Raw genomic sequence first — 14,059 nt, forward strand, 5'->3', positions numbered from 1 at the left:
TGCCCAGCTTTGGAGACCAATGCAGCTCAGCCTGACAGCTCCAAGAATAGCACTTGGTCGACCATGACAAACTATCTCTCGCTTGCCAAGGCCAAGTCGTGCGACAGGGCTTGCTTTATTTTGTGACACTTGGCAACTTGTCGGGAACTTTGGTCTTGACCGAGCGTAGGGGAAAGACGTGGAATATCCCCTCAGACAGCCTGACAAAATGCTCGATGACCTTGTGGTGACAATTGGTTTCTTCTTTCTTATGTGTTTATATACAGATTAATCCCGCCTGAGCCGAGGCAGCCAACTCAAACATAACTGGTAGTACAGCATGTCCTTAGCCAAGGAACTCCTGTTATGCAGACAAGCCAGTATGTAATGCTGTGAACGTATCAACCCATTAATCCAACGCCTCGCCGCTCAAAATGCTCTTCAGAATGTCTGCGCCTAGGCCCTCAACGGCCTGCTCTATCTCTCTGTCTCCCACACAGCTGGCGACCCTCTTATCATCGCCGAGGGTATTGCCATTACCAAATGCCGGCTTTCTTCCCCTTTTGCTTGGTGTCTGCAGCACCGTCAAGGACCCCGTCTTTCCATCCACAGGGGCGATCAGAGAAAGGGTCTCCAGGCTTCCCACCACCTCGCGAAACTCGGAGCTTGACAAGGGGTGCAGGACCGAGTCGCGCTTGCAAAGCAGGCAGTACGTATCGAACAATGTCTTGACCGTGGGAGCGATGACCGTTGTCTTCGACGGTGTGGTCAAGCCCACGGGATCCTTTGCTGCCTTGTTACGCTTCTCGATAGCCATCAGAGCGCATAGCGCCGCCTTCTGTTGGAGGTTGAGTGTCTTTAGCCTCTGGTTTGTCCCATTGCTGAATGCCGCCGCTGTTACTTTGTTGAGGTGTCCGATCGTGACTCGAGGCGCATTTTCCACTGTCAAGCCTTGCAGAGATCGGGCCAAGGACGGCCTGGCGTTTTGAGCCCCATTGGCTCTGGGCGAGGAAGCTAGATTGGAGTTCTCGCCCAGAACCTTTCGCGACGGACTCATTTGCATGAGCTCATCCTTTACCTCGTTCTCGAGGTTCAGCTTCGTCTCGCCCTCCACCAGGTCGATTGCTCGACGGCAGATTTCAAAAGCTCTCCGCAGATCCCCCGTCTGGGTCGAGACCTTGCGAGAGCATAGCTCAATGGCGGCGGGGTGAAAGAATGGGATATACTCCGGCTTGCTGCTTCCTTCAGGGATCAAACTCTTGAGTTTTGACGTGATGACGCTTTTGATCTGCGGTGCTGAATAGGGCAGAAACGGAAGCAGGTCGGGCTTGAGATTTCTGGACTTGAGGCGTGGAAGGAACCGGTCCGTGAGGTCGAGTGCGTTGGCGATACCCACCAAGACGAGGCGTGACGCTTTTTGTAGAGACCATTCGAAAAGTCGGTATAGGCTCTCCAAGTCCATGGACAGGACGTGATCAATCTCATCCAACACTACCAGGAACACGTCCTCAGACTTGCTCTTGGGTGAGAACAGCTTCTGGAGGGCCTCAACCGCATCACACTCAGACATGTCAGCCTCGAGGTTCAGCTGCTCGAGCAGGGTGCCATAGAGATCCTTTGATGACCGGATGCTCATGCAGTTAATGTATGCTTTCCGGACCGTCGGAACCTCAAAAACAAGCTCCTGCGAAACCTCGTGGACCATGGCACTCTTCCCCGTCCCGGGCGGTCCGCTGACATAGAGGCAGCCACTCGGATTCCGAGTTGCACAACGGTTGAGGAACCCCCGAAGCCTTGCTCGTTCCTCATCCCGCCCGATTAACTGGCCCGGATCCGAGCTCCGTGAGAAGAGCTGCCTTGCGAGATGATACACTGTCTGGCAAGCTGTAGGTGTGCGTGGTGTCTGGGGTGTCAACCTCCTTGAGACTTTCCCGGCAGACATGACACGATGGCGTGGGGTGGAGGCAGTCTTAGCAAAGACATCGTAATAGCGAGGCGTCTGCGGAGTAATGGGTGTCGTCTTGCTCGGTGCAGTGTCTCTAAGCACGGGCTCGGTAGATTCCAAACTTGCTCCATGCTTCCCAATCCTGATCGTCGATGTCGATTGGACATCTTTTGTGCGACTCTTCGAAGGAGTTGTTGCAATAATAGAGTCGAAGTCGGCGAGAGGCGGTTGGTTCTCCTGGTCGTCAAGTCCAATTGTGTTGGAACGATCCTCATTCGCACAATCAATGGCAATTGCACGTCGAGAGCGCCTTAACCGTTTTTTTGGGAGATCCAATTCTGCAAGAAAAGAACAGTAAGTCGCTGTTGCGGGGACTCGACGGGAAGGAGGTAAAATGGAACTTACCAGGCTCCCTGACACTCCTGGTCCTCTTTCCCAGAGTTGTTGAAGGCATTGCTCGATCTAGGCGTACAAATATGATAGACAGTGGTGGGAAGGAACTATGCGTAGAGTGCACAGAAGTAAGAGCGACCTTGGAGGAGGAAGTTGCAAGTCGGACCTTTAACTCTTGGTTGGCTATTAAACGCGGTCTTGATAGTGGGTCAGGCCAGAGTCGCGTCGCGCCGCGGCTTTTCGCGTCACCATTTAAGTCCCGGTCTGCTAGCGTCCTGTTTTTGGGTGGAAATGGGGAGGCTGGGGGGCGGGCCGCGAACTGTGGCTTTAGCGGCGAGCCACTGTTTGCGCCAAGCCTCAGATCCCTTAAAACAACATTGCCCGAGCTCAGGGGGTCACCAAGCTCGCCAACTCTTCGGATTACAGGGTAATGGAGATCCACACCCTTTAGTCCGTACCAATTCTATATAAGCTAAACACTGGAATTTTGTAGCCGTTCAACATGCGTGCCTGGTACGCCAATAGAAATGCTCAAATTCAGGGTCTAACTAGGCTCCTCGCCCTCCTCCTCTCCTCCTCAGTCAGGGACCACTGCATGCCGTCCTCGCCATCAGGCGCGGCGCTGAGTTCCTCCCATTCATCGTCCTCCATATTCGCCACCATCAGCACCTGGGTCGTCTTGCCAAATATCTCCCTTAGACCGTAGTTGCCCTTGGACACAACGCTAGCGATGCCCGAGAAATCCCTCTCCATGCGGATGGCCCCGTACGCTGTGGTACGGCCGGCATAGGTCCACACGCGCTTCTCGAGCACCCGCGCGAGATACTGGGCTGTGATGTCCAGCACCGTATTGAAGGTCTTGGGAGTCATGAGGCGGCCAATAGGCCTCATCAGCGCATCCCAGCCGTGCTCGAATCGGCGAGGCACCTGGTCGATGAGCGCTTCTTCGCCTTCATCATTCTGCTGTGCTATCTCGGCAAGCTCCTCCTCGGTAAGCGTGTAGTCTGTGTCGCGGAACGTGTCGCTCAGCACTGGCCGGAGGCGGGGCCGGATTACTTGGTTGAAGAGGACCTGGAGTCCCGTGTTCAGGAGCTCTGTGCTTTTGGAGGAAAAGGTCGAGTTGAGGGTGTTTAGGGAGTTGATAACAAAGGTAACGTCGTGGTCGAAGCGGAACGACTCCTGCAGAAAAGTGGGAGGAGAGGCGCCGTTGGTTTGCGCGCTCGAGATCCCAACCCGGCTGGATATGATGCGTGCTAGGTATTCGTTTGCCATGTCGAGGCTGTTGATCAGGACAATGAAGGCAATGATCTTGTCTTCTGGAGGGAATCCCCCCTGAACCACCGCTTTCGGGTACGACTCGTCCCGCATCTTCCTCTGGATCATAACAATGAAATCCGAGCCAAGTACCCTCCCAATGGTCGGGATTACCCAGCCAACCACGTCTCTCTGCGACGTGGAAATCGACTTCTGGATGACTGCGTTCACGATGTACATGACATCATCGACGGCAGATATAATAAACGGCGGGTTACTCTCCAGGGGCCTGCTCATGTTGAGTGAGAGCCCGCTGGGAGACTCGTCAAGCTGGAATGCCTTCTCAACAGAGCGTCGGAAAAAGAAGGTCGTCATAACATTATACGGCGTTGTGAGGGTTGCCGATACTTTTTGATGTAGATTGGATTTCGTGAGAACCTCGGGAACGGTAAGTGGTGCGTCGTCCGAGGCATCCGGGTCCTTGTGGTTCGAAGTTAGTCAAAGGTATACTCGCAACTCTCTCCAATGGCCAAAAAGGCAAGGATGACTTACTTTGCATTTGCCGGCGATAAACCGCGAGTACAACGACCACCGACCAAGCATGACAGCAATCTCGCTCAGCAGGCCATCAACCTCCTTCATATTGACTCCCTCGTCCTCGCTATTTCGTGCCTCGTTGTTCGAGCCACTGCCGAGGGCCGGCGAGTTTACTCTCGAGGTTCCCGTAAGACCCCTCTGTTGGGGCAAGAAGCTCTGGACCAGAAATGAAAAAGGGTAGCTCTTGACATCGGTCAGCTTCCTGTCCACGGCCCTCTCCTCACTCCAAGACTCCAGGATGATGCCTCCTTGCACGTCAGCCTCCATCTGCAGCCGCTCGACTACTTTGACCATCTTCCCAGCCCCGTAGTGCCTCTCAACCAGACTCCCGTGCCCATCCACGATCCGGGCGATGTGTTCGAAAAGCTTTGTGAGGGCATTGGCGTAGAAGAACCCGTCATTCTGTGTCTGGACCCCTGTGGTACCCGGTCCTTCCCTCAGCACCGCTCTCGCCGTCCCTGCCACACCCTGACAGACATACCGACCATAGACGTCTAGCCCGACATCGCCACGCCCAATGAGGGGGAACAGCTTGAAGAACCTCGTCACCCGCACTCCGTCATTTTCCGAGACAGCCTTGTCAAACTCCCGCAGGAACAACCCGCACAGGCTCTCCCTGGCCGACTCGAGGGTCACCCACGGCGGATCGGGCACCTCGACGGTGGGCACGACCGCGGCGGCGAACCCACCCCTGACGATATTCTCCGGAATCTTGGCCGCGCGGGCGATGTAGCCCGCCGCGGCCTCCCAGTCCTGCGGGGCGCCCATGGACCCGACCACGCCCGCGACGCAGGCCTTGAGCTCGGCGACCTGCTCGACGACCCTCAGCGTGTCCTCGACGCGCGTCTTCTCGAGGTCCAGCGCCCGCACGCGGCCCGACAGCCGGGATGCCGTCTCCGCCGCCCCGGACAGCATTCCGTCGCTGATGCCCCGCGCCGCCAGCACCTGCGACCCGAGGCCCGCGCGGAGGTTGTCGAGCCGGCCCAGCGAGCGCGAGAGGTCGGCCTGCGACGCCACGAGCCCGTCGAGCTTGGACGTCAGCGTCGACTCGCGGGCGTGCAGGGAGGCGAGCCCCGCGCGGATCTCGGCCACGGAGCTGGATTCGCGGATGGCGGTGCTCGGGTCATCTTTGGTGGTGGTTGCGTCTTTGAAGGGGCGAACAAGGGTCGAGTTGGGCATCGGGGGGATTGAGGGGGGTTTGTTCGAGGTATCGCTCTCGCCAGTTAGCCTGGAGGAAGATGAAGCTGCAGGTACGCCATTGGAAAGAGCAGACATGGGTACGGCCTTGTACAATGGCAATGCATTGCTGCTCCGGACGACACGTTGGGTTGAGGTCAAGGGATGGATGGTGGGATTAAGTTTGCCCCGCTGGAGGCTGAAATTCGCTGTCACTTGTCAGGGTGCCAGGATATGCAACTAACCGGTTGTGTTTGCCTCTGTATCACTAGATACCTAGGTAGGCAGGTTACACATCTATTGCAAAATCCAAGTTGATGACCTCTATGCAAGTCTTGTTCCATTTCTACATCCGTATATGCAAATCGGTACCGTGGTATATATATATATATAATAGTACAAGCATCTCCGCGCCCCTAGCCTTTCCAGCATCCTCTTCTATACCGCCTGGCTGTAGTTGACGCCCAGCCTCCGCCGGCCATATGTCCACCACTTGCGGAACTCGTCCGCCCAGAACACGGTGCTACATAGGACTAATAGGCCGATGAGGTCAAAGAAACCAAGGGCTTCTGTCTGGAAAACCTCCTGAAGCCAGGGGAAGTAGATGACGAGCAGCTGCCCTGCCAGACTGAGCGAAACGGCCCAGTTGAATAGCGTGTTTGAGAACAGTCCAACCTCTCCTCTCAGGACCGACTTGGACTCGGATCGACAGGTCAGCGCGTTGAACATGTCGAATAGTACAAAGCAGGTGAAGGTCATGGTGGTGTCACGGCGGGTCACCATGCCATCCTCGAGCATTTCGCGGGTATAAACCAGCATCGTGCCAGCCATAATGATGAAGGCCGACGTCAGAACACGCTTAATCAGGCGATGCGTCAGCACGCGATCATTCCTCTTGCGAGGCGGCCGGCTCATGACATCCTTGTCGACAGCCTCGACCCCCAGGGATTGAGCAGGAGGCCCGTCCATGATGATATCTAACAAAGTCAGTTAGTTGCTACGGTGCAAATGCCACGAAGAGTACGCGACTTACTGATCCAGAGAATCTGCATGGCATTGAGGGGAGACCTGAAGCCCAAAGCCGTGCATATCAGGACGAGTGACAGTCCAGCCGCACTGGTGCTCAGCTGAAAGGTCAGGAAGTTCTGGATATTGTTGAAGATGCCCTTGCCCTCCTCAATTGCGTGCAAAATGGTCGAGAAGTCGTCGTCGGTAAGTATCATATCTGCTGCCTCCTTGGCCACGTCGGTCCCATGCATACCCATGGCGATTCCAATATCGGCCTTCTTGAGGGCGGGGGCGTCGTTGACGCCGTCTCCAGTCATGGCAACTATATCACCTCTGGCCTGGAGTGCTCTGACAATCTTCATCTTGTGGTCGGGGTTTGTTCGCGCAAAGATGGTAGTGTTCTCTATGGCCTGGGCCAGGTCTTGGTCTGACATGGCATCGAGCTCGTCTCCCCTCAACACTGGCCGGACGCTGGCCTGGTTCACGGCATGCTCCCGAGGCACTGCAATCGACATTCCCAGCTGCTTCCCAATTGCGACAGCCGTGGTCTCCGCATCACCGGTGATCATTATAACTTTGACACCGCCGCGCATCAACCTCCTAATTGAGCGCGCAACGCCGAGACGAGGAGGATCGCTCATGCCAACCAAGCCCGCGAACGTCAGGCCTCTGTACAACTCCTCGTGGCTATGGGCGTGGTGGCTGTCGCTCATGTCGCCGCGCGGGGTGCTGCTGCGGGTTGTGGGCATAGCCGCCTTATTCGATGCCGCCCTCGTGACAGGGCCACTTGCAAATGCCAATACACGAAGGCCTTGTGACGCCATCCTTTCAGCTGCCAGAAAAGCTTCTTGCCGCCTGGTAGAGTCTAGAACAATTTCCCTCCCGTCTTTCGTTAGGTAAGTATCACAGACGTCAAGGACCCGGTCGATGGCGCCCTTGATGTAGGCGAACTCCTTCTCGTTCTTGCCCCCTTCGTTGCCGATGACGACGCCCATCCATTTCCGTTCCGAGCTGAAAGGTGTCTCCACCGAACGAGGGCCGATAGAGCCTCTAACGTCGTGTTCCTTGAACCTGTCCAGAAGGTCCAGCATTGCAACATCGGTCGGCTGTCCTACCCACCGAGTGTAGGTGGAGATGTGGTCTCTTCCTTGGGTGGATGACAAGACGGCCCTTGTAGCGGCGCCGTTTTCCGTGTATTGCCGGGCGAGGCGAGCATTGTTGGCGATATTCCCGATTCTCAGAATCCTCAGCGTGGCAGGGTCTGCCTTGGTCTCCGTTGCCTCGTCGTCCGAATCGACGTCAAAAGCCTCGTCAGTGCCGAAGGACCACATCTTTGCAGTTGTCATGTGGTTCATTGTAAGGGTCCCTAGGGTATAAACACATCAGCACAGTTGTCGCAGCGATGACAAAACGGAGAGGCGTACCTGTCTTGTCCGTGCAAACCACATTGACAGAACCCAGAGTCTCAACCTTGGGCATTCTGCGGACAATTGCGTTGTGCCTGGCCATACGGTGGACTCCAAGGGCGAGAGTGACAGTTACAATGATCGGGAGACCTTCAGGGATGGCGGCGACGGCCAGGGAGATGGAGATTGTGAAGATCTCGAGCAGCTTCTTCCCCTGGAGCCAGCCAATGAACGAGATGAGTCCGATGATGACAAACGACGCTTTGCTCAGCTGAGACCCGAGCTCATCCATGGAAATCTGGAGCGGCGACCGAGGGCTCTCCGTTCCGGACACGCTCGTTGCGATTGTCCCAAAGTGTGTGTTCCCACCTGTCGCGAAGACTATACCTTGCCCATGACCAGACTTCACCAGAGTACCCATATAGGCAATGTTGTTTACCCCGTCCGCCTTGTCGCCGCCGCCAACAGTCCCATTAGGGGCTGACGATGCAAAGGAGGGACTAGGCAGTTGAAGGCTCGAACCTGCCGGCGGGGCTGCGAAGGGCAAGTTACGGAAGCGCGTCTCGGGCGATACCCGGACGGGCTCATTTTCTCCCGTGAGGTTCGAGGTGTCTATAGTTAGGTCCGCGGCTTTAGTAACACGGATATCGGCAGGTATGCGGTCGCCCGTCGTGAACAGAACGAGGTCTCCTGGAACCAACTGGGCGGCCGTGACCTTTGATGAAGTGGCTTCCAACATCTCCTCGGCCGGGGTGGCTGCGCCCGAAGCGTCGCTCATGTCAAGCGGGTCCTTGGAGCCGGCAGGCCAGTTTGGCAATGGCGAGGAAGCTCTCCCAGGCTGGCTCCGGACCAGATGCGCGTGATTGGGGACCAGATGGTTTAGCGCTTCAATGGACTTCTCGGAGCGATATTCCTGGGCGAAGCCGACTGCAACCACAATGGTGACTGCAACGGTGATGCTGACGGCATCGTCCATATTCCCAAGCACGAGCGATGCCCCGGCGGAGACCAATAGTAGCACGATCAGGGGTTCTTGGAATTGCTTGATGAAACGCAGCCATAGTGGCTCGGGGTCATCGTGAGGTATCTCGTTGGGGCCGTAGTCGCGTAGGCGAGAGAGCGCCTCTGCGGGCGTCAAACCGTAGGTTAACGAAGTCTTCAATCGCAAGGCTACCTCCGGGGGAGCCATGCAGGAGTAGTCATCGGCGATAGTCTGCAATACGTTAGCAAGGGATGGCGCGCGGGCTCATCCTTTCCTTGGCAGCTCTTACTCGAGACTGGGCAGAAGTCGGCCTGGGAGGCGCCGAGGTTCTGGACCAAGATCGCTCAATCTCGTCTGGCGCAGCGAGCTGAGCTACCCCCGACGGTGCATTGAAGAGGGGGAGGGATTCCTCGGCCGACTTGCGCGTAAATCGGTCCATGTTGGATGAGGATCGAAGGATGGAGCAGCATATGGCTTCACAGCCTAGGCATGAAGTCGGTCGGGGCCGGTCATGCAAAATCGGCAGGTAGACCAACCAATCCACCTAATTCCGAGATCGCAAACGAGCTGCCCCGGATCAAGTTTCCTAGGCCTATGTTCGACGTGGGATGATTTGAGGTCTCTCAGGAGGGATCGGTGGTGGAAACCGTCATGGTTACCTCGACGGGCCAAGAAAATATTCGTGCAGGCACGCGTTTTCTGGGAATGGGGATTGAGGGTTGGGGTTGCTCAGTGCTCAGAGCTAACGTGTTCAATCACCCGAAAGTTTCCACCGAAAGGGCGTTCCTGCCAGGGGGGCAAGTGCTGCCGCATGAGGCTGAAAGCCACTTTTGGCTTCGCAGACCCCACTGTTTTCGCCACGAATCGCTGCACGGACATTCCAGCAGTATGGCAAAGGGGTAACCATGCACTTCAACATCGAAATCTGAACAGAGAACCTGCTTACGGTTGCCTCCACTCAATACTACAACACTTAAGAACATCCTAAGAGACAATTGGCAAGGGAGAGAAAGGGAATAAGTGACAGATGAAAAGGTTTTCCATGGCCATTTACACGACCACTTACACGGCCACTTACACGGCCACTCAACCTAGGTACACCACCGTATATACCTCTGAAGTAAGGATACCTTCGGTATGTATTCGTTTCTATACTTCGCCATATATTATCCCAATATCAAACAGAAATCTTGTCATTGAAAGCTTTCAGGTGTGCTGGGACTGTGGCGCAGCTCGGGGAGTGTCGTTCTGCCACCGCGATTAAAGTGCTGCAAAGTTAAAATGTGCATTAGGGGTTCGCATGATGAGCTTTCCATCTTGAATCCTGCTGTCGAAACGGACGACTGTACAGGCATAATGGCGAAGAACACAATGATGCAGTTATCCTCAAGCCTACCTTACCTAGCAACACGCGATGAAACGCTACAGAGAGGTATATAGAGCCTAAGGGCGCCTAAGACTTGGGGAAGCTGGGATATGTCATATGTCCTGGGAGATCCGGAAACCTTAGATTCAGGAGGACCTCCAGTAATTCATATGCACCTTGCTTGCAGAATTGCGGCATACCTAATAAGATGAATGATGAATCACGTGCTTACTGCTGATTGGGCTGTTAGCCCGGACATTACCTATGTGGCTGGTGGCCTGCAGATCTCAGCCAACCAGACGCACTTGGTTCAACCCCAGCCACCAGCATTTTTACAGAAGGCCTACGGCAAAAATGGAGCAAGGTTTACATCCGTTTGTTGAAGCGCACACACGTTCCCCCCTCTTCCTTCCTCCCACTCCCGCCTTTTCGCTTCATCGTGGACCTCAACAACTTGCTCCTCAAGGCGTCGCAAGTCCCTTCAGCGCAGGGAACCACGATCTGTGGCTTTCTATTGTCAGCGTTGCGCTTCGTATAACGCTCTACCAGTTTTAGATGGTCTGGTGACTCCCCACTTGGCCTTTTCAACGCGCCTCTCCTGGCCCTCCAAAACAACGCGCTTCCTTGTTTACCTGCGCCACTTGCCAGAACTTACACCAAGTCGCAAGTCGCGCTGTATTCGTTCCCATATACGGCCACAAACTCCAACAGACCATTATCGCTGTGTCAACTTCCCATAGTTATCATCGCGTTCCGTCAATACCGCCACCATGTTCTGGTCTGGCACCCTTCTCAATTCCACCGGCCCTCTGGCCAAGGCCTGGCTCTCGGCGAACGTGGAGCGCAAGCTCTCGAAAACACACATCTTGCAACACAACCTGCAGGACAGTGTCGACGCCATCATCACACCCAACCAAGCGCCTCTCGCCCTAAGACTGAGCGGCCAGCTGCTCCTCGGCGTCGTCCGGATCTACGGGCGCAAAGCGCGCTACCTCCTCGATGACTGCAATGAAGCTCTATTGAAGATCAAGATGGTGCGCAACATCCGCGGAAGAGAGTCCCATGCATCGTTTGCTAACACATTGCCTAGGCCTTCCGCTCCACTGGGAACCACGACATCCCTGCGAACTTGCACGTCCAAAACAAGGAGTCGCTCTTGCTTCCCGACCGTATTACTCCGTACGATAACTTGGACTTGCTTCCCCCTCCCGATGCAAATTGGCTTTCATCGCAGATCGAAGATGTAACGGCAACTCCCCTGGGCCGAAAGAATCGCGTTAGCAATCGCGACATCAACCTTCAGGAAGATTTCAACAACAGCCAGTTTCTGCACGACGACCTGGGCATCGACGACGAATTAGCGCTAGCAAACAATGACGACCTCGATCTAGAGTTGGATTTTGGTATGGACATTGACGAACGGCCCAGCAAGCTGATGGACAATACCGTGGAAATCGGTCGAGAAGGTCCTGCGGCTAGGCCAGTGGACGAAGATATGTTCAGCGAGCTTGAAGTACAAGGCCACAACAAGGGCCTCCCAAGTCATGAGCAATCCTTGGGCCTCGACTTCGACTTCGGTGAGGGCGTCCATATTGCGGATGGCGAGGGCGATATTCAGATGGGCGACGATGACTTCCAATTCAACCTTGGTGACCAGTCGGTAAACCCCGCAATGCCACAACCTGGCCGGGCTCGAATCTCTGAGTCCCCACTATCCGACGTCGACGAGGAATTCGCAAAAGAGATCGAGATGGAGTACAGTCGGCACATGAACACAGACCTCTATGAGCCTGTCGAAGATTCTACTGCGACTGTTATTGCTCCTCAGCGGGCTAAGAAGAGAAAGCTTTTGGAACCCGACGAGCAGACGATGCTATCCAGTGCACACATCAAGGAGCAGCAGGCCAAGAGGGACAACATCCTCAAGCCCCAGTCCTTCTTGCCAAGAGACCCCTACGTGCTGGGTCTCATGGAGATGCAGAAGAATGGTGGTTTTGTGACCAACATTCTGCTCGAAGGCCGCAGTGCCGGCTGGGCGCCGGAACTGAGGGGTCTTCTCTCTCTCTCTGCAATTAGGCCTCAGAACGACCTGAAGAGGAAGCGTGACAGCGGGATCGCCGATATGGACAGCGATCTAGAACAGGGACTCCCTAAATCCCCGCGCCTTGAGCTGCCCGAGGACGAGTCAGCGCTTGCCTTTGGTGGAGCTGGTATCGGTAACCAGAGTGTTGCCGCCGACGGTACAATCCTCGATATACCCGCCGATGACGGCATGCATCCGATCCACGACGACGAAGACGGCCATGCAGCAGGAAGATACAATTCAAGCCCAGGCCCAGCCTTTGACGATACCGTTGCACCGATAGTACACCCAGCCGACAGCGGCCCGGTCTCGATCGCCACCAAGCACGCCGTCCACATCCTTCGTGACCTCTTCGGCCCCGAAGCTGCCACAGACTCGCAGAAGCGCCAGCAGTCATCGGTGGTCTTCCAGGACCTCCTGCCAGAAAAGAAGACCACCAAAGCGGACGCAACAAAGATGTTCTTCGAGTGCCTCGTCCTCGCGACCAAGGACGCCATCAAGGTCGAGCAGCCCGAGGGGTCCCTAGGCGGGCCCATCCGCGTCCGCGGGAAGCGCGGTCTCTGGGGCGACTGGGCCGAGCGCGAGGCTGGCGGCGAGATCGCCAACCAGGAGCGGGAGAACGAGAACGAGGACGCTAACGAGGACGAGAATGAGAACGAGCCCGAGCCCGCCGTCCGGTCCGCTGCCGCCGTCCCCGTCGGGGCCTAGTGGCTCTCTCGCTTCGCCCCCCCCGGGGGCCCGGGCCAGGGTGGTGGCTTCGCGTTGTTTCGTTTCGTCTTCTCATACATGTAAATATTGAAGAGCCTGGCTGTCGTCCCTCAAGGAAGTGGTAAGGGGAGAAGCGGCATTCGCAATCCGGTCGCCTCTGGGCCATGTCACTCTGCCCTCACTCCCAGAGGGGCGGGACTTTGTAAGGAACTGTCGATGGCGTTTGGGCGTTGGCGGAGGAAGGGATGTTTGGAAGATACCAATCTCTTGGGAGGGGTGGGAAATCGCTGGTCATTTTAAAAAAGAACGGAGCCGTTACTATTTGCTCGGGTTCTGGTGTCCTCTTTTAGGGGGCTCGTGTTGCGAGAGTTCGAGGTTGGGCATTAGATCCTGTTAGGGCTCTGTATTGATATATCTCTCTACCTTTCACTTTTCGTTGCAATGCAGTCACACTCAACTGTGGTCGTTTCTGTTTGGTGAGTGAGATGTGAGAGCGCTCGAGATACCGTTGAGCCACGTCACCAATGCCTTCTCCTTAACCCTTTCCCCTGCTGGATTCCCGCCCTGGACCCATTGGCAAGCGAAAGATAATGGGGGTTTAGCCCTTCCCCAGTTTTGTATATTGTATCAGTTAATTACCCATGCGATAGGCTTGGTAGTTGAAGTCCTGTTGACGATCTCCCTGCCCATCATGAAAGTCTATCCCCACGCCCCAAGACTTCGAAATGTAGGATATGAAGCAGCAGAAAAAGAGAATAGGAAAAGATAGAATCTCAGAGTTGAAGGGCCCGTGTCCCTCTCAGCCGTTACCCGTATCCTTCCCAAATGTTGTGGATAGGCCTTAAAACTCCGTAAAGCGTTGAGAAATGGTCCATTCGTGATGTTCCATCTCCCGTTGTTCCAAAAACCAAAACGCCTAATTACCAATTACCAAGGATCAATGTGCTGTCCGTGTTGAATTCGAACCCCCCACCCCAGCCAAAGTATCCGTAGTGTTGGTAGTGAGTGATGCTGGTGTATAGGGGTAGCCACCGCCAAACCTGGGAAAGGGGCCGCATTGTCCTCGAATGTGGTGGTCTTAGGTGAAGTCAACCAGAGGACGAGATGTGCAAATGAGTTGGTCGCCAAGAGCCGTCGGGCAGGACGAAGCGAAGAGATGCAA

The 14,059-nt window shown here is 55.5% G+C and overlaps 3 protein-coding genes across 3 annotated transcripts; 1 reads left to right on the top strand and 2 right to left on the bottom strand.

The window, feature by feature from the left end:
* Positions 1 to 257: 257 nt before the first annotated feature.
* Positions 258 to 2,493, bottom strand: QBC33DRAFT_306689 (cell division control protein). The gene is made up of 2 exons (XM_060423443.1): positions 2,330 to 2,493; positions 258 to 2,262 (listed from the first exon to the last, which is right to left on the bottom strand). Exons 1-2 carry the CDS (start codon positions 2,376 to 2,378, stop codon positions 389 to 391), a joined length of 1,923 nt encoding a protein of 640 aa, XP_060286156.1. The 5' UTR covers positions 2,379 to 2,493; the 3' UTR covers positions 258 to 388.
* Positions 2,494 to 2,854: 361 nt separating this feature from the next.
* QBC33DRAFT_576459 (putative calcium-transporting atpase type 2c member 1 protein) lies at positions 2,855 to 9,179 on the bottom strand (the record flags this gene model as incomplete). The annotated part of the gene is made up of 6 exons (XM_060430913.1): positions 2,855 to 4,051; positions 4,124 to 5,285; positions 6,039 to 6,321; positions 6,378 to 7,718; positions 7,777 to 8,971; positions 9,030 to 9,179. 6 exons carry the CDS (start codon positions 9,177 to 9,179, stop codon positions 2,855 to 2,857), a joined length of 5,328 nt encoding a protein of 1,775 aa, XP_060286157.1.
* A 1,697-nt stretch (positions 9,180 to 10,876) lies between these two features.
* On the top strand, positions 10,877 to 12,897 carry QBC33DRAFT_512616 (double-strand-break repair protein rad21; the record flags this gene model as incomplete). The annotated part of the gene is made up of 2 exons (XM_060425920.1): positions 10,877 to 11,140; positions 11,197 to 12,897. 2 exons carry the CDS (start codon positions 10,877 to 10,879, stop codon positions 12,895 to 12,897), a joined length of 1,965 nt encoding a protein of 654 aa, XP_060286158.1.
* Positions 12,898 to 14,059: the final 1,162 nt, after the last annotated feature.

The sequence above is a fragment of the Phialemonium atrogriseum genome (genome assembly GCF_030411735.1).
Source record: "Phialemonium atrogriseum strain 8032-3 unplaced genomic scaffold QBC33scaffold_5, whole genome shotgun sequence".
In the NCBI taxonomy this organism is placed as follows: domain Eukaryota; kingdom Fungi; phylum Ascomycota; class Sordariomycetes; order Cephalothecales; family Cephalothecaceae; genus Phialemonium; species Phialemonium atrogriseum.